The following is a 20,530-nucleotide window of genomic DNA, read 5'->3' as shown; positions in this document are numbered from 1 at the left end:
TTTGTCCAATTTGTGCTGCAAAGGGGATGGAAAGCAGCCCTAAATGTACAGCTAGGGATTCCCCCAGCTTGGGAGGATCTCTGAGTGATAAAAAGCTGACATGGCTAGGGATTCCCCCAGCCTGACAGAGTTCTTCGGTTGTGTAAAGCGAACATCATTGGTTGCTCTGCCCCATTTCCCAATCTAGAATCAGAGTATGCCAGGGCGGTAGCCAAACAGCATGATGCTCTGGCAAGCCCAGGCCCGTGTTATTAAAAGTTTCAATAGGTGAGTAAAAATGGTGTAGGAATAAAATATTATAACTGAGTATAAGGCACTCTGGATAGTCTTGGTTAATACAATTAATACAGTTAATACAGTCATTGTTTGCAGTGTTGTAGCCAGGTAGGTCCCGGGATATTATAAAGACAAGGTGGGTGAGGTAATATCCTTTATTGAACCAACTACTGTTGGTGAGAGAGACAAGCTTTCGAGCTTACACAGAGCTCTCCTGAAGCTGGGAGCATGAGGCAGGGAGAGAGGAAGCTGCTGGACTGTAATCCTGTTCTATGTTTTCTTACAGAATACAACTTTGTTCCTGGTGGTTTGTCTGAGTGGGTCTGGTCTGAGTTGAATACACACTGGCACACAAAGCAGAGTACACTGAGGAACCTCAGGCCCAGACCCCCAAAGCTGTGTAAAAAGCCACAAGGCAGACTTATCCTGCCTTGAACAACTCCACGCTGGCATGGTGGACAGGAGGGGGTTACATTTTTTTTAGCTGAAGAAGAGCTCTGTGTAGATTCAAAGCTTGTCTCTCTCACCAATAGAAGCTGATCCAATAAAAGATAATCCCTCATGTCTCTAATACATTCTCTCTCTCTCTCTCTCTCTCTCTCTCTCTCATACACATACAAAACTCACTCTTAGTGATACAATGTTCCGCAGGGAGAAGACGTTTCTTTAGCAAGCCTTGAAGCACAGAACGAACTGATGGCCGGTGCACTAACTGCAACACGAACAAGTGTGACTGCAAAAAAAAAATCACTGAGTTAAACAGAACCAAGCACGTTACGTTGTTATAGACCACTGGGTGGCGCAGAGTTCTGCCCTTGGATGGCAGGTGTGCAGCTCTGCACTGACTCCAATGGAAACCCTGCAAATACATGCTAGAGCTGGTTTTGCTCATCTGAGTTAACACACTCCCTTTAAGAGTATTCTGAAGTTGCAGTCTAGGATTGCGTAACACCTATCACCTGGCCACACTGCTGTTAAGAAAAAGTAGCATTCGCGGCACCATTTTCCCCTTTAAAGTCCAAGATGTGTTGTGATAATCTGTTATTTATGGGGTTTGTCACAGTGACCTCTGGATTTTCTACCCCTGCCCTATTGCCCACTTGCCCTGCACTCAGAATAGCAAGGAGGGTTGCTGAGATGACCTCTCCTCCTAGCCACTGGATAAGTGGTCCACCCCTACACTGTGGGGCAGAAGACAAGGAATGTGAGATTGTGCAAGGAAGAAGTCGTCTGAAGTAAAACAATGGGCATAAGCTTGAGGTCTCTCTTCAAATTGTCTCAGACTCTGACTCTGGGAAAGCTGTCCCCAGACTCTCTGCCCTTGCCAATGGCAATTAAATGGCATAAAGCCCTGACTACGAAGTGTGCAGTCCTTCTCCATTAAAAGTACAATCTATGCTAATTGTAATTGAGAGCTATCAGTGGGAGGCAAGTTGCATGGCTCAGTGGATTGAGTAATGGGATAGGAGCCTTTCACCTTTATCTCACTGGTTTAAACCCAGTTCATAGTCACGGTGGCAAACAAATGGTAATTTGATGCTCTGTGTGAAGTAAGTTTTTGGCCTCAGTCCAATTCCCAGTGGACAAGTGTCCACAGCAAGAAAACCATCCACCATCACATTACTCGCCTTGCTATCAGAATTGTTAGATAGGCAAGTACCGAACGGGCACAGAGATCTGATGCACTCTCTCCTTCAGAAGTGGGTCCTTCTAGACACATTGGCAAAGTAGCTGCTCTGCCCATGCTGCCCTAGTTCTACAGCAAAATATGACATGGTCAATATATGATCTGGTCTTTAGCACTATCACTCTCGCCCTGTCCTGTCACCAGCGCTACAATCAGTGACACCTCCCTGCCCCCAACAATGAAAATTTAAAAAAAAGTAAAAGTGAGAGAGGTAAGAACTGCTGGCCTATGTGAACATTTCCAAACCTGTAGAGTCAGTGGCAGCAGCAAATCCCATGTACTTACACAACAACATGCTGTGACTGTAATTTGAATTGTGTTTCTTCCCGGCTGACAGACGTGCTTTAGGTGCAGAGGTTTATGAGATGTCTTGTTGTCGCCACGTTCAATGGTAAGAGGGGTTGCATTAACGCTGACCTGGACCGATGCTGGCCAGTTTGTGTTCATTTGTCTGTCTTCGTGGTGGTAGCACTTGAACTGCAGCTCCAAGTCAGACCTGTAGCGCAAGGCAAAAGCTGGCTTAAACTCAGTTTTCATATGACTAAAGGAATCTTTTTTGGATGCTAGAAATTCTATGCCAACCCACCCCCTTCACTTTTACTCTGCTTTGCTTGAGTCTGATTTTTTTTTTCTGGAAATGCCTCACAAATAATAAATGCGTAACACATGTTCTCCCCATAAAAGCCACTAACAGAAACAAGACAGGATGGCTGACACATCTGAAATTTGAGAGAATAATAATAATAGTAATACTTTACACTTATACATGACTTTTCATGTGAAGATCTCAAAGTGCTTTACAAAGGTGGGTTATAAGTCAGTGGAATGACTCAGCAGAAAGGAAAAAGTTGCAGTCAGGTAGGTCTTTCCTCAAGCATTAGTGTTTATAACAAGAAAATAAAGCACGTTCACACATTCAGAGAGTAAGCAGAACTCACCCAGCCTGGGTATCACCTCAGTAGCAGAACCTAAAAACATATGTCCCACTCTATCTCCAAAGCAACCACTCTTGATCTACCACAATGATAGATAATACCAAGCTGAGCTGACGTTAAGTCTTGAGTAACTGAGGGTATGCTAGGCTACAGTAGCTACAGTGACACAGCTAGAGCTCTGCAATAGTGTCATAGCATAGACAAGTCCTACATTGATGGAAGTTGTTTTTGTAATCCATCTCTCTCGTTTTCCATCAACCTAGCTGCATCTACTGTGGGGGTTAGGTCGACCTAACCATGTCGCACAGAGCACAAAATTTTTCACAGCCCTGAGTGATGTATCTAGGTCAACCTAAATCTTAGGTGTAGACCAGGCCTCAGTAGATAGTAGCGCACTTACACCCCATCACATTGGTATTAATCTCATTTTACAAATGGGTAAACTGAAGTACAGAGAGGTTAAAGGTGGACTGGAAAGTTAAACTGAAATTTTGGGGTTTTGTCCTTCACTGTTTGTTTACTATGAACAATGACTGCCACAAAGTCCATCACTGACCATCTTTTACATAAGAAACATCAGGTGCTCATTCCCTTCTCTTTGCTGGACTCTCCTGTAAGACCTTTGAAGGACATGAATAGTGATGTCATATGAGACCATAATCCGAGATGCAGCAGGTGTGAAGAGGATCCAGTTGGTTAGAGTCTAAGAATGGAGGTCTTGTGCTGAGGCTGTTTCTTAGTATCTGATAATTAAAAAAAAAAAAAAAAAAAAAAAAAAAACCAACGGGCAGCCTCATGTTTAGACTGCTTTTACTGAAAGCTCAGATAATTTGTACTCAGTTTTTCCTCTGTAAAGGTCATGTTTTATGTCCTGTACTGGTGGTGTGGTCATGTTCGGAAATTCAGGAGATTTAGGTCAGAATCACAATCTCTATTTTTGGGGAAGGAAAGCAACTCAGGTGAAGATCTCAAGTGACATCGCTATTCAGGACCTATGGAAATCTAGTTAGCACAAAAAATAAAAAGCGAGAAGCAGGGACCTGATATCTCTAACCTAAAAACAAGTAGATTAAAAAAAACAGAGAGAGTCTTTATACATTACACAGACACTGTAAAGGACAAAACTGCCTCCCTGACCCCTCTTAAAAAGTTTGTCCAAGGTCACATACGGAGGAATGGAAATATGGAGAATCTCGTGTTCTAGCCATGCTGCCCCACAATGATAGATAATACATAAATTGTGGTGAGCAAAGACTGATCCACTGTTAAGGCAAAATTCTCCTGGTTGATTTTGTCTCCATTCTTTTGCTTTGTAAGAGCATGGAGTTCCCAGTAGGGAGAAGAATATTTGTGTCGCCATCAGCTGTGTGATTATGAGAGGGATGTTTTACTCAATATTTTAACTAGCATAAAAATAATCTAAAGGTTTGGTCTAGAATTCACGTGACTAATACGTGTATTGGAATCCATGCAATCCAAGGTAAACGTCATATTACTTCATTATAATTTCAACGTGCAAAATATCTTAATGCCATCTAATATCTATTCTCTTTTAGCTGAGCTGTTGTACAACAAATGCTAAAACAACTGATGCGCCACACACAGCTGACAGGGCAAGAAAAACAGTATGGGCATTTTCTATGTGGGTGTAACTATGTGATCAAGGAGAGAAAAATGAGCAAGATAAGGATGACAGACACAAGACTCAGTTTTCTGAGTGTTCAGGCTGCCCCTGCCCTCCCATCACTAACAAGTTTTTCAAGGTGGCAAACCTGAGCACAAATTACCAATAAGTCTTCATTAAAATGAATTTAAATACAAGTCCAAGTCAGTGTGCTAAAGAAGTTTTTTTTTTTTTTTAAAAAAAAGATCAGGTATTAAGAAACAGCTTTATGCCTCAGTGCAGCTCTATAAATCAACAGAACTAGCCTGCACAATCCCCTACGGTGATTACTTATTAATAAGAACCAGCAAATAACTGCCAAAACTCCCTCTTGCTGTGAGTACTCCAGGATAATGAAATGCAAGTAAGCAATAACTGACCTCAAAGTTAGGCATTAATTATTGGATGTCGCCTATTTGAAATCTCTCACATTTCTAATTCCTAGGCTTGAGACTACCAACACCATGCAGGCAAATAAGTATCTGTATCCTAGGTCAAATCTCAACCAGGAGCTGTGATGCCCAGGAGGTTACAACCACCCACCCTTCCCACATTACAAAATTGGTGGGTGATCACAGCTTGTTGGAAGGAAGGTCCCACTACGGAAAATGTTGAGGTCATAACATTATTAATCCAATAATCCACCTAGCCCAGGCTTGAAGGATGACTTAGAGAAACGGGAAGAAGGGGAATTCTGGGCACACTGGAAAGTGTGTTGCCAAGAAGAGGTTTCATTTGCTCAGCTATTTCATGTGTAACAAAGAAAAGCTCCATACAATAAGACAAGATAATGAGAAACTAAACTCTTCAAGGCACACAAGCACAGATTCAAAACAAGTCCACCCTACAGTATTTGGAAACGTAAACAAATCAAGGCTTTGGTTTTGATTTAATTTCATGCCATTTGATTCCTTGTCCATATATCAAAACCGATACAGAATCTGGAATCATTTTATGCAAGTTTGAGTTACAGAGCTGCAGAATATAATCCAGAGGGACTATTCTCTCTCGCTCTGATGAAAAGTAATATTTACTGTAGGTGAAAGAGCTTTGTTGCGTGGGGAAAGCTGCACTTCAGCCGCTTGGCTCATTTCTGTTCTGGGTAAGTTAGAACAGCTCTCTAAAATCCACCTTCTCTCTGAAATTTGGGCCTTATCCTGAGAGGGGCTTAGCACCTATAACTGCCACTGAATTTACCATCTCTCTGAATCAGGTCCTTAATTTGCTTACTATTATTATTTTCAGATACCTTTACACCTCTGTGTTCCAGCTGAAAATAGAAGCAACCTTGCCAAGGTATTGCGAGAAAGCTTATCACAGATTGTCCAGGCCAACTACCAACACAGGACCAAAAGATCATCTCCAGATGATGCAAGGAGTATGCCTAGGTCAGAAATATTCCATGAATGATCCTTGCATGCTGGTTTCAGCTACGCATGCTCCTAGCACTTTTACTGGAATGAGTAGAAGCAAGTCAAAAGGTACATTTAAATAATTATTTTCCAGACATTGCCCCTTGCCCCATTCACATTGATTCCATCAGGTTTGCTTGGAAGGATGGCATACAACTTGGCGCCAGCAAACGGCTTGGGAGCTGAATCAAGAAGTATATTATTGCACTTTACTCTCTGGAAGTTGAGGGTTATTCACATATATGTGAGCTAAAGGGATGTTTTTTCCTATCCAGACCATATTTCCTAATGTCAAAATCCATGACTGACCCAAACAAAGCTCATCTGACCCACCATTTTGCTTTCAGTCACGCAAGATTGCCTCAGAACACTGCTCAAACCTACCTCCACATCAGCGTCTGATGGACGGTTGGCCGTAGGTGAAAGACATGGTTACTGACTGCCAGGTTGTGCTCCAGCCGAAAGGGCTCCAACACCACCCCATCTCTCACAGGGAACGTCAGACGCAGCTCATCATTGTGGTTGGCTGGGATCGAAGAGGGAGAGAAAGTGTGAACTTTCCCTTTAGCATCTGCAGTGCAATAACAATGTGTATATTTACACAGAATAATGACAAATGATACAGTGATCTATTGCTGGGGTTAACCTAGTAAAGTCACATATAGAAAAGAAAATGACAAATAACTGTATAAGTGGATTTCGTGCAGGTGACAGGGCACAGACTGACAGCTCTGGAGACTGATGTCTTCTATTTATATCCACAGATAAGGTTTATGAAAGGAGCAGCAAAAGTGCCTCTCACCACAGACGTGCCTTACACCTGATGTGGGGGGGACCATTTTTCATTGTGAGAGATTAGTTCAGTCACCATACCCATTCAATCACTCTGTTGAGACTGCCAATTAGTGCCAGTTGTGGTTGTGCATTGCTATTTGTTTTTCTGTGATGTGGCTATTTTCCCCCTAGAAACTGGAATTGAGATTATCCAACTCATTTCAAGTGTGCCAGTAGATGGTAATGACTCTCGATTCTAATGGTGATCTGCAGATGGAAGGCTCAGGTATTCTATTACCAGTTCCACAAGCCATTCAGTCTCCCATCATGAAGAGCTTTGCTGCTTGTTATGCACAATTTATGATGGCCAACCATTTTCAGCAGATATGTTCTGGCTGAAAAAACAGGTTTGTTTGAAGTGATTCTGAAGCAGGAAGACCTGGAGTATGAAAAGGTTACCGCTGTCCATTGTAATCACTGGATTTAAGATTGTGTTTCTTCTTCACTCATCAGAAACAGAAGCTGCTGTTCAACTCTTACTTAAAATACTCTCCTCTCTCTGAAGCTGCTGAAGCTAAAACAGTACCAATAACCTTAATCTTTCAGATCTCCATGAACCCTAAAATGCTGGTTGAAAAGAGCTAACACAACAGAGGTCTTTCTATAGAGAACATACTCCTTCTTCCAGTGCCTAACTTTTGATTATTCTTTAGTCACTTTTAGACCCTAGACAAATTGTATGAGTACACAGCCACTGAGATGGTGTTATTCCTGACTCGCTCTCAGCCAAACATAGCTGTGAGGTTGAGTGGCTTTGAAAGGAGTATACATTATTTTTATGGCACACTACTGAACATTTTTAAGAGGTCTGCATGGACATAATAGGAGTACCATTATAAATATTCACCCTTTAAGCTATTCTTCAGTAGTATTCAATAGCTTTGCCCTTGACCAAAACACACCACATTACTATTGATGGAGTTTCTATGCAATAAACAAACCCAACAACATGAAACAGTTGAAAATTAAGAGTTTCATTCTGAGAAATCAACTACAGGAATATTTAAGGGGCAAAATCCTTAAAAGTTTAACTTTGGAGAGAGTTTTCCATTGCAATTTTCCAATATTTTGTTTGGAAACAAATATTCTTCTTTCCTGTTTCCTTCCTCTCTGAGTAGCTTACATAATGTGGTTGGTCGACGCCATATATCAACTGGCTATCAAAATTTCTCTCCATGTCAAAAAATAGCCATCAAGATGCTATTTTTAAAGCATCACTCTGGGTTGCGTGATATGCATGGCAAAGGAAGGAGAGACAGTAAAAGGCTGAGGGACCGCTCCATTTGCTACTCACTTGGCGGTGGCGGTAAAGCATTGATATTTGGCTTAATGTCAGGTGGGAATGGTGGTTTGACATCCTGGTTAGGTGACAGGTATGGTGGAATACTGCTCCCTGGAGTCATGGGTGGTGTGGGGTTTCCTGGAACCGGTGAGTGAGGGTAATTTGCCACAGGTACAGGCCTTGATGGCTAGAAAATAAATAATACCAAGCTGTTATTGAATTTTGAAAAAAAAAAAAAAAAAGAAGCCCTAATCATATGTATTGCTATTAAACACTGAATCTATATATCGGTACTGTGGCTTGGGCCTGGCGCTATTTAAAACGAAATGAGTAGGAGAGCTAAAACTGAAAACCTTAATTATTTTTTTCTTTGCATTTACTTCTCATTTTTAAAACATACAGTAGTTTAGATTTGAGGCAAGGAGTGCAAACCTCAGAAACTGCAGATGCTACACTTTTTCATTCTTTCCTGCCTCTTTATCCGGTTTTCCACCTTTGATCTCTCCTACTTTTGCCCTAATTTTCTTACTCTTCTCCTCTCCTCTTGATGTAGCAGTAAATAATATAGCACCTCATCTTTGGCTGAGAACATTTTATCTTTGGTCACTGAGCAATCACAGGTTGAAAGGCACTACCGACTATACCCATTCCTGTCTCCGCTGAGACCAAAGTTCCTCACAGTTCTCAATTCATCAAGTCTCTAGTCTCCACAGTCTTCAAACTCCAAAGACCAGGTCATCTATATTACAACTCAGAGCCTTGCCCCTTAGCTGGGAGAACTGCCTTTGTCCATGAGCTCATCTTGTCTATTCACCCTGTCACCACATCAATCTACATTTCCATGAAAAACATGCAACACAGTTCGATAGACCAAGGGTTGGTTCCCCTTTCAAATTTTGTTATTATTTTCTTCTCAAACCAAACTAAGATTCCCTTGTACATAGCCCTGGATCACTCCCAGGAAAGGCTATTTTGTTCCTTAAACTGCTTTGGCTATAAAACAAAACAAAATTTTAAAAACCCCAACAAAAATAAACAGGATAAAAATATATATAAAATCCTTCACCTTTAAAACACTCGTGACCGATCTTCAGCTGGCATAAATCGTTGTAGCTTCAGTCACTGCAATGGAGCTACACTGATTTACACCAGCTGAGCATCTAGCCCCTTGATGCATTCATCTTGACAATGTGGAACAGAAGCTGCCACAGTATAATAAAAATTGCTTTAGAAAAAGCAATGTTTCTAGACATCTCACATCAGGCAATAAGTGACCTGACTGTATACAGATGTTCTGTGGGAAATGATTCCTTATTCTTTTCCAATAGTGCTGTCATCTCAAACAGTACCCACCTTCCATGCAAATAATGACAAAATAACCCCATTGGCCCTAAGATTCTTCTGGCTCAGAATCCAACACCAGAAATGACTTGACTATTCTAATCTTAAAGCAGATCTGATCTACCAGCTTTACTGAAATTTTCTCAATTAATCCAAGAACCGTGCAGTGTGTGCCCTCATTTTGCTTTGCCACAACTAAGGCGGGCTCAGTTTGGCATTCACTTTTACTTCTGGCCCACATTTAGCTAAAGTGCCCCCAAATTATGATGTGACATAGCTTACTGTACTATGGGCTTGATTCTGACTCATCAAAGGCAATGGAATAACTTCCATTGCCTTTAATGGTGTATTATCAGGCCCTATCTAGGGATCCTATGGTATTGCCGGAGTTTCATTTTATCCACTAACACAGAAGAAAGAACTTTCACCAGCACCAGATGAGATAGCTAATGAACCCAAAGTCTCACCTTGTAATACTGTCCCATGTTGACTGTTGGAGGTGGGTACTGCCCTGTATTTTGCTGGGTAGGCATCCTCTGTCCAGGATAATTAGGAGACGTAAGAGGTCTTGGAGGGTTGGGAGTTGGATACTGACCAGGCTGGGTAGGAAACTGGCTATTTGGTCCATATTGCTGGTTTCCGTAATTTGGCTATTTTACAACAGAGATGAAACAAAACAAGAAATAATTTTAAACTGAACTTTGAAATATAGAATTAAAATGAAAATAAAATCAGGCTGATGTCCCTGTCTCATGAACGCTTTGTCCAGCATTTTCAAACCTGGGTGCCTGGAGTTGGGCCTCTGAGGGACCGGGGATTGCGGACATACAAAGGTGCTCAAATCTTATTAATGTTCAGTCTGGGGCACTCAACCATTTGTGCCTTTGAAAATCTCCACTCCAGGATGCCTAACTTTAGGCCCTTAAATAAGTAGCCATATTTTTGGAGGAGTTGAGCACCTGCATCCATCCATCTAAAGTACTTTTATGGTCCCATAACCACAGTATCTGAGGGCCTTACCATCTCATGTGTGTAATGTTCACAACACCCCTGGGAGACAGGGAAGGGCTATTAACTACATGTTTTACAGGTGGGGAACTGAGGCACAGGGATATTAAGTCACAGAGCCATAGAGTTTAAGGCCAGAAGGGACGACCAAATCATCTAGTCTGATCTCCTGTGTACCACAAACCACCATCCAACATACACACTAAACGAAAGAACCAAAATGAGACCAAAATTATTACACCCCCCCAGGAGATAACATAATAGTCCCACAGGCAAAAAACAGGAGGAACTGAGGAGCACCAGTGCGTGAGGCCACTTCAATGGCAGGGAAAGGATTAAGTGAGATATACCCAGATAATCCTTGCAAGGACCCACACCCACATGCTATTAGAATTCTTTGAGTGGGGGGTCAACAAACACATGGACAAGGGTGATTCAGTGGATATAGTGTACTTGGACTTTCAGAGAGTTTATGACAAGGTTCTTCACCAAAGGCTCTTAAGCAAACTCTGCAGACATGGGATAAGAGGGGTGGTCTTCTCATGGATCAGTAACTGGTTAAAAGACAGGAAACAAAGGGTAGGAATAAATGATCAATCTTCAGAATGGAGAGAGGTAAATAATGGGATCCCCCAGGGATCTGTACTGGGACCATTGCTGTTCAACATATTCATAAATGATCTGGAAAAAGGGGTAAATGGTGAGATGGCAAAGTTTGCAGACCATACAAAAGTACTCAGGATAGTTAAGTTCAAAGCAGACTGTGAAGAATTACAAAGAGTGACTGGGCAACAAAATGGCTGATGAAATTCAATGCTGATTAATGCAAAGTAATGCATATCGGAAAACATAATCCCAACTATATATACAAAATGATGGTATCTAAATTAGCCATTACTACTCAAGAAAAAGATCTTGGAGTCACTGTGGATAGTTCCCTGAAAACATCTGCTCACTGTGCAGCAACAGTCATAAAAGCGAACAGAATGTTAGAAACCATTATCATAGATGATAAGAGAGAAAATATCATAATGCCACTATATACATCCAGAGTAGGTTCACAACTTGAATACTGCATGCAGTTCTGGAAACCCACCTCAAAAAAGATGCATTAGAAATGGAAAAGGTATAGAGAAGGGCAAAGAAAAACAATTAAGGGTATGGAACAGCTTCCATATGAGGAGAGATTAAAAAGAATAGGGCTGGTCAACTTGGAAAAGAGATGACTAAGGAGGAAATAAAAAATGATGAATGGGATGGACCAAAAAAAAGAGGAAATGTTATTTACCCCTTCACATAGCACATAAACAAGCAGGGTGTGTGTGTCACCCAATGAAATTAATAGGTAGCAGGTTTAAAATAAACAAAAGGAAGTACTTCTTCACACAACACACAGTCAACCTGTGGAACTCGTTACTAGGGGATGTTGTGAAGGTCAAAGCTATAACTGGATTCAAAAAAGAACTAGATAAGTTCATGGAGAATAGGTCCATCAATGGCTATTAGCCAAGATGGTCAGGGATGCAACCCCATGCTCTGGGTGTCCCTAAACCTCTGACTGCCAAGTGCTGGGACTAGATGACAGGGGATGGACCACTTGATAATTGCTCTGTTCTGTTCATTCCCTCTGAAGCATCTGGCATTGACCACTCTCAGAAGACAGGATATAAAGCTAGATGGACTATTGGTCTGGCCCAGTATGGCCAGACTTATGTTCTTTTGCTGGAAAGAAAGGCTAAAGCCCCCCAAGATCACTGACAATATGACCTAGGGAAAAATTCCTTCCTGACCCCATGGATCAGTTAGACCCTGAGCACGTGATTAAAAGTCAGCCAGCCAAGCACCCGAGAGAGAGAATGCTTCATACCACGTCAGAACCTTGGCCCTTTCTGGCCAATGTTCCATCCCCAGCTGTGGCTATCCTGGATGAAATAACCTTCCCCAAAACTAGAATACATTGTGGCGGAAAAATCCTTATAGGTGGCTGGCTGAAACGCTGAAGGAAGTGACTTGCCCAAGTCACAAAAGAAGTCTGTGGAGAGTAGATGACTGAACCCAGGCCTCTTAAATCCTAGGCTAGTGCCCTAACTCCTCGACCTAAGTTCCTCCCCATTTTCCCTGAAGTGGTCCAACAGGAAGTCAATGGGCATGGTTATTGCTCAGCACCTTTAGGGCGAGGTCAAGAATATTACTGTTCTGATGGCAAATCTATTTATGAATATTGATTACTTACAACAAAAACAAAATAATTCTGGAGCAAGCTAATTTATAACAAATATCCCCTTTATGAAATTTTCATAAATCAATAAATAAATAGCATCTACTAAACTTACACAGTACCCTTACAACAAGCATATGATTTTATAGCACTGTAAAATGCATGTTACTTGAGAACATTCTCGTATTCACTTGTGATGAAAAACATGCTATTGAAACAGCGAGGAGGGATTCCCAATCTTCCACAAAGGTGTGAAATATGAAATATAATGGTACAAATAATCATCTGAACTATGCATTTTTAGCTCAATTGGAAAGGAGTGATAGCATTTACATAGTAGAAAAGCCTTGTTAGATAAGCAACTCCTGCAGCAGATAAGTCATTTTTGATGCATAAGGTAACAACAACAACAGAATTCATTTACAGACCAGGAAATGTTGCATTTAGAAAAACTGCAAGAAACTCAATAAATATTTGTTAAATGTTGGATATCAGTGTATATTTTCTGTAAACTTACATTGCCACTATTATGTTTTGGCCAATAAAATGCTAGTGTAAACTCTACTGACTAATAGCATAGCATCAGTTTAGTATATGTTGTGATTCTATCTAAAGTTACACACTAAGGGCTAGATTTATAAAGGTATATAGGCCCCTAAAGATGAAGATGGGTGACTAGTGGGATTTTCAAAAGCATCTCAGTGCCTAACTCCCATTGATTTCAATAGAACTTGCCTGAAGTCATACAGCAAGCCAATGGCTGTGTGATTTTGATTACTACGTCTTGGGAAATGTTCTCATCCTATGCTAATCTTATAAAAACCTGGAGAGACAAATAGACATAGACAGACAAACAGGAAAAGAACTCAGATAATCTTCACCCCAGACCAAAAGAAAATTACCTAAATGACAACGTGGGAATTTTCAGAGATGCTGAGCTCAACAGGAGTTTTGAGTATTAGCACCTATGAAAATCAAGCCACAGGAGGTTTGGAAAGCAATGGGATTTTTAAAAGTTTCACATGCTTTTTGTGTTTATGCAAGGTGCTGACCCATATTTCTTTAAAACAATAAAAAACCCAGAGTAAATAAAGCGTATGGTCTGCCCTGACAAATTTATTTTAAGCATTCAGATTGAAATTCATCTCTGCGCAGAGTCTCTATAAGACCTATGAACTTACGTTCTATTATGAGGGCTTCAAAGTGATATTTTGAGGGCTCAAGAACTTCACAGGGCAGTTTGGGCTTGGTGGCGGCCACCTTGGCTGACGCACCAGGGACTGAACTCTGGGGACCTCCAGAGCTAAAAAGCACAAGCAGCTACAGCTTGAGCTAAAGTTCCCTAGGCAGGGCTACTATTTGTGGGCTAAGCACAGAGGTGACTTGCTACACACACTCACCAGGGTATTATACAGGTTTTCTGCACAGGGTGGATTTCATCTGTAGCATAATTGGTATCGTTTGTAAGACAAAAGGAATAAAGAAGCGAGAATACTCACCTCTCCTGGGTACGGTCTCTTCATGCCCTGTATAGGCAAAGACTGGGGGCGTGGACCTGGGTAAGCTTGCTGCGGCATCCTCTGCCCATGGCTGCTGAAGGGGCTTATCCCAGGGGGCCTCGGCTGGCTCATACCCATAGGTGGCCCGCTCATGCTGGAAGGCGTCATTCCGGCTCCCATGCTCGCTGGGTTCATGCTGCCTGGCATAGAAGCAGGGCCGCGAGGGCCAGGTTGATTCATGAACTGGCTGTTGTAAGCCTGAGTTGGACCCATCTGGAAAGAGGAACAAACCTTCAACGGAAGAAAAAAAGAAAAGAAAAGAAAAAAAAAGAATAAAATGCGACATGCATTTAAAATGGGAGTGGGGAGCTTAACATGTTTGTTAGCAGGGGTTGGGGGTGGGATTATGTCGCATTTTCTTTTTATGTTCTGTAACCTTCTGTGAGGGGTTTTGGGTTTTTTTGGCATAATAATAATTCAACTGCAATTCTAAAAGCAACAGGAGAGAAAAATAATAGTTTAGTAAGAGAAAAACGGCTTTAATGTGAGCAAATAAAAATCCACTGACGTGACCAGTCATCTTCCCCAAGGTAATAGGCCAGGATCCTCAGCTGGTGTAATTCAGCACCCCTTTATTGACTTCAAAGAAGCTTTGCTTATTTACGCCAGCTGAGGTTCTGCATGTGCCCCACCCTTAACCCCGATGCTTAGAAATACTACACGGAATGGAAGCGGTGAGAAAAGCAGCTGCCACAGATCAAACACTCATTCCTTTTTCATTAATAGTTAGTACAGGAAATAATTGTGTGTTGAGCTTAGGGTCACCAAAAATGGATGGTTCAAATTGCTATTCTCACAGATAATACCTTAAAAGGTGGGGTTTTTTTTACTGTATTTAGAAAAACTAAACTGAGTTGATCAACATAATTAATTAGAGAAACAGCATAGGCCCTAAAAGAAAGCTTTAGAACACTTACCTGCGTGCTAAAGTTTGGGGGAGGTGAAGTCCTAATGCATCCCATTAGAAGTGGGTATAAAACTTTGCATACCATTTTTTTTTTAACTAAGGGATGACCTCTTTGCAATACAAATGCACGACTAGTGCAGGTAACAGGGATTCATAAAGATAACGTATTGGCCACTCTACGTCATTATCATATACATCCTTATCCCTGCTACAAGAGATCGCTTGGTCTCCGTCTCTTGTGCAAACAGACACACAATACAGCTGATACCCGAATATCTTACATGCTAAACAGGGGCACTCACTTCTCGCTAAAGGCAGAAGTCAGAAGGATACAAGTTTGCAAGATCTACTTTCTTACCGGTCCGTACTGGTTCATGTCCTTGTTCTGGGTTTCCTGAAGGGCTGCTACAGTGGCTGTAGCTGTCGCTGTTGCTGTGGCGGCGGCAGCTGCGACTGCAGCTGCGGCGGCAGCTGCAGCCGGCTGAGTGAAATCTGCAGGCGGCCTCGTGTGTGGAGGGATCCCCATTCCCGCAGGAGTATTTGGGCCGCCAGGGTAACTATCAGGTGAAGAAAGAAAGGAATATTAAAATGGGCCGAGTGTTTTGAGCTTAGATTTGGGGCCTCACTCTGATGTCGTTTGGAACAGTTCCAAAACCATGTATAAGTTTCTCTTGAAAACAAGCACTCTGACAGAAAGCGAGAAGCAGGCATGCCAATGAGGATGCAAGAGCTGCTCTGGCACAGAGGGAAGATAACGTCAGCACTTTTGAATGGAGTTAGAAACTACAGTTTTCAGGAGTTTCTAACTCATTTTTATTACTCTGTTCTACCACGCGGCTGGACTCAGAGGCTGTAAACGAATGTGTGCACAATTTAGGGGCAGCATGGACAGTAGGATCCATTGTGAGCTTCCTCCACAATGAGCCATCTATGTGCCTCAGCAGTGGAATGCATCAGCTTTCCCAGGAGTAGAAAAGGAAATCTGTCCCACTGAGATCTCAGGAAAGAGGCCGACAGGGGCTATTTGTTATCGACAGTGACTGACAGCTGTCATTTGGTGCCTCTTCAGAGTTCTGCATGAAGCAAGTTGGCTGTGCCTGCATACTTCAGGTACTAATCACAAAAGTACCACTAAGTAAACAAATAAATAATCTAGAGTACTTCACACCTGTAGATCTCAAAGGTCTTTAAAAAGGTGGGTCAACATTATGCCCATTTTACAGATGAACTGTACTGAAGTACAGAAAGTTTAAGTGAGTGGTACAAATTCATGTAGCAAGACAGTGGTAGAGATGAAAACAGAGGCTAGCTCTCCCATGTTCCAGTCTACCATGTTGGTACCCTTTTCGGCAGTAACAACAAAGGAACCCAGAGATTGACTAGGCCCGGAGACAGAGCTACACTATCACCACAGAAGTGCATTCAGGAAAAGCATTAGGAGCGTGGGAAGCTTGCATGCTTACTGCCTGTGTTTACCTTTTAACGGCCCACGCCTGTGTTTTGTAGATAACCTGGGCTATTAATTTGGCACATTTCACAAGAACTGCACTTACCCCACAAAAATAAACACATAACTTAAAATTTAAGACCAAAGCCCTGTCCCTCATTCATACAAAGTGCTTTATAAATTCCTGCAGTAAGGGGTCTGCCTATTAGCTTTGTAGTGCTGTACCCTTACTAATACTTGAGCTAATTTCCTCATATAGACTGATGGAAGTTGTACCACCGATACTTCTCACATACTAGCCCTACTGAATGTTAATCATTCCTAGGACCTTGGTTTGTGTCTTATATGTGTGGTAATTAAAACTTTATTTCTGGTGTTTGTCAGGGGTAATTGATTGACCTAATTTCCAGATACAGTGATGAATGTCCTGCTCTTTGAGTAGCCAATTTTTCGAGCAACGGACCCAGTATGCTATTTAGGTAGGCCTGATGAAATAACCACCAAGACTTTGGGTATTTCTAAGCAGCCGTTGGGAGATGTGATTACCAGAGCAAGTAAACTCACATGTGCTAGCCCTGCTCAAGCTAATAGCAGCGTGGCTGCAGTGGCCTGAGTATGTATCCAGGAAGTTGGGTGGCTTGCCAGAGCAGCTGCAGCCATGCTGCTATTTTTAGTACACTAGCTTCAGCAGAACTAGCCCATGTATGTCTACCCAAGCTGGGAATCACACCATCCGGCTGGTGTGTAGACTTACCCTTTAAATAACCAAAGGGAACCTATGACACATACAGTAGATTGCTATGCAAAGCTAGAACACCTTGAACTATTCACATCCAATTGCCATCCCATACAGACTTGTCTTACCTCCCGCCAAAGCCTCCACTTCCGGGATAGTTGGGTCTCCCGTACATGCCCTGCTGCATATAGGGTTGAGCAGAGCCTGCCTTGGCTGAAAACTGCTGCTGCTGCCCAGCAAACTGAGGGGAATTAATGCCAGGGTTGCTTGTAGTCATCCCAGAAGCCATGGGGTTTCCTGCTGGGTTCATAGGGTTATTGGCATTTGCCATTGGGTTTCCCAGCACCTGTGAGGAGAAATACTCAAAATAAGGAAAAAGCCCTTAAAGCATGGCTGTAAACAATGTTAGTTTGCTACAGACATTAAAGTACAATCAACTAACTTATATACTTGCACTCAAATGAGTCCTGGGTTCATTATGCTGTATGCACCTAGGTATGTTAATTTCTTATGAGCTCTCCCTTGCCATTTTCTGATCCCTACCATAAGATTAGTCTCTCACTGAAGCTTCTGAAAAGTTATAATAAGGAACAGCAGACATCACATTTTTTTTTATTATGTGGCGAATCCATCTGATTAAGTGAAGAAGCAAGAAACAACTGTGTTATTTGACAATTTGTTGGTCTGCAAGATGACAATTTGATTTAACCCCCGCCCCCAACATAATGTCTTTGATGTAGGACCTCAAAATGATGTACAAATACTCATTAAGCCTCACAACATTACTATAAAGACGTATCTCCATTTTACCGATGACCAAACCAAAGCTGTCTGCACTATGAGTTGTGGTGTGATTCTCTTGCCCATGTAATGTGTACTTGTGTTAAGTCTCTTTGAGCTATCATGAGTGCTGCTGTGGCTACAGTACTATTAACACTCGTGCTAGGTCGATGAGACTAACACAAATATGCTCACACGAGATGGGGAATCACACCCATAGCCCATAGGGTAGACACAGCATAAGGCATAAAGCGGTTCAGTGACTTGACTAATGTTCTTGGATCCAGCTCCTTTTCAAGTAAAGGGAAGTCTTTCCACTGGCTTGAACATCAGTTGGATGGAGACTTGAGTCCTTCACATAGAGAACTGGTTGGGAATTTGCCATCTGAATGATTTTCCAACAGAAAATGGAGTTTTCACAAAACTGAAATTTTCTGTGGCAAAATTTCAATTTCTCTGAAAAATATCAATTTTCCACTGAAAAAAATTGAAATGATAGCTCCCCAGCTATCTGCGTGGAAAGTTCATGTCAATTTTGCCTTCAAGAGAAAGAAAAATGGACAAGAACATTGCAGTCAGGCAGCCAGACAAATGTAGCTGGGCTGGGGGAGAGGTGGAGAGCCAGGTGCTTGGCCTCTGGCATTTTGTTTGGAAGGTTCTGGTCAATTTCACTTTCTGCCTGCAGGGAAAAAGTGAAATTGACAAGAACTGTCCAGGCTGGCTGCCTGCAAGCTAAAAAATTCCATTTCAGTTCTCCTGAAACAGAATTTTGTGGAAGTCCCTTCCTGTAAAAAGTTTTGCATTTTGGACTTTTCATCACAATATGAGATGACATTTTGTTCAAAAATACAAAATTTTTCATGGGAACAAATTCCCATTTTCTGGACAGTTATACCCTGGTACTAACCACTTAGCTCTTACCTCTGTCCCAATGCTTCAGAACATTGCACCAGGCTAAATGAGAAAAGTTTTCCATTAAGGACTCAAGAAAAATGCTGTGATAAACATGTTAGGTCTGATAATCACCCCTCTCCTGTATAGAAAGCAAGTGATGCTTGCAACTGCCACCAATATAATCTGACACTTCCACCCGTGTGTTACCAACTCAAAATAAGTAAAACCCTAATATGTAGCCATTGTGCTGCCAGAAGAAGAAAATAAGCAGGGAAAAATACCGTTTTATGACAGTCCTTTCCCTACTTTTCTCTATTTTTTTTTTCATTTTACTGACAAACATTTAACCAAAATGCATAACTCAGGGTAGGGAGCATAAAATGAAGCTTACCTGGCTTTGGGAGGTATTAGTCACACCCCATACTGTAGTGACCACTGATAAAGAACCTGGTGGTTGGTTGGTGTTTTGCTGCCAAGGAACAGAGTCATAGGGGAAAGACCCATCACTGTAAAATACAAACACACCAGAGAGTCATGGTTTGGAACAGTTTAAATGAATGATGGTTGAGGAAGCGGGGATTGATCTCTTAACTGACAAAGGCAGATGGAGTAACCTTAACTCTTCTCCAACTCATCAGCTTTATAAGTATCTTAGTATGTTTAAGAAGTGGGCAGTTTCTGTTTGGTTACAAGCAGAGCAATCACCACAGCATCAAAGCAGAAGGGAAATTAAGTTAATTCATGACACATAAACCCATGTGGTAATGGATGAAATGAAGAGTTCACCCCTAAAACTCTGCCACCTGCAGAAGTAAAAATAAACTCTTGGCCACAGCTTTCAACAAGAACATTAAGCTATCTGGATATTCGGAGGCATTCATTTTGCAAAAGTCATCCATCTCAAGCTCTTCAACAATCATTGCTTCAGCTGTCTCATTCCAATTCAATTAGGTTTTGAGACTAGACTGCAGCCCCATTGTCTGCAGTTGGAACCAGCATGACCAGAAGAGCCTTTAAAGGAATAGCAGCCCAACAATAATTTTCAAAAAGTGAATTAAAATCCAGATGGCGTCCTACCGCACGATGGATGAGCTGTATGCCAAAAAGTATTAGCTAATCAGTATTCTAGAAAATCAGCTGCTGAAACTAAAAATGCATTCTTTCAGATAACTAAGTGGGGAAGAGCATTGGGTTTTTCCATAAACTAAACAGATAGAAGCCTGTCACATACAAGTCTTGGTGCATACAATACAGAGAAGGAATATGTATATGTATATATGCAATATAATTACTGAATACATCAAACTCAGTTAAATAACCAGAGGTAAAAATACAGTATTTTTTTCCCACATATCTTATTTAACATTATTTGGTTCATGTGTTATTATTTATCACTTTTTAAAGTTGATTTTATGTTTATGATTTTTTCCAGGTATATACAAACTATTTAAGGAACACATATATAGTCCTTTTATTTTAAAGAGATACTGGCAAGCGGTTTAGGCCATGAATTCATTTTTAAACTAAATTACAAATCTGACCCTGCAAATG

General features: G+C 41.5%; 1 protein-coding gene across 16 annotated transcripts in view; it reads right to left on the bottom strand.

Annotated features, from left to right (window-relative positions):
* ZMIZ1 (zinc finger MIZ-type containing 1) overlaps positions 1-20,530 on the bottom strand; it is a 474,637-nt gene that overhangs the window by 21,518 nt on the left and 432,589 nt on the right. For 12 of the 16 annotated variants that reach the window (XM_048856930.2, XM_048856919.2, XM_048856918.2 and 9 more), the window contains 9 exons: positions 19,371-19,485; positions 17,434-17,651; positions 15,481-15,679; positions 14,156-14,446; positions 9,898-10,080; positions 8,102-8,276; positions 6,358-6,544; positions 2,249-2,459; positions 904-1,009 (listed from right to left, as the gene is read on the bottom strand). In XM_048856930.2, the coding sequence (XP_048712887.1) occupies positions 904-1,009; positions 2,249-2,459; positions 6,358-6,544; positions 8,102-8,276; positions 9,898-10,080; positions 14,156-14,446; positions 15,481-15,679; positions 17,434-17,651; positions 19,371-19,485 (1,685 nt within the window). The remainder of the gene's footprint in view (positions 1-903; positions 1,010-2,248; positions 2,460-6,357; positions 6,545-8,101; positions 8,277-9,897; positions 10,081-14,155; positions 14,447-15,480; positions 15,680-17,433; positions 17,652-19,370; positions 19,486-20,530) is intronic. The other 4 variants (XM_048856927.2, XM_048856929.2, XM_048856926.2 and 1 more) reach the window with 3 other exon arrangements.

This window comes from Caretta caretta, chromosome 7 (genome assembly GCF_965140235.1).
Source record: "Caretta caretta isolate rCarCar2 chromosome 7, rCarCar1.hap1, whole genome shotgun sequence".
In the NCBI taxonomy this organism is placed as follows: Eukaryota; Metazoa; Chordata; order Testudines; family Cheloniidae; genus Caretta; species Caretta caretta.
This window is presented reverse-complemented; position numbering and strand designations above follow the sequence as displayed.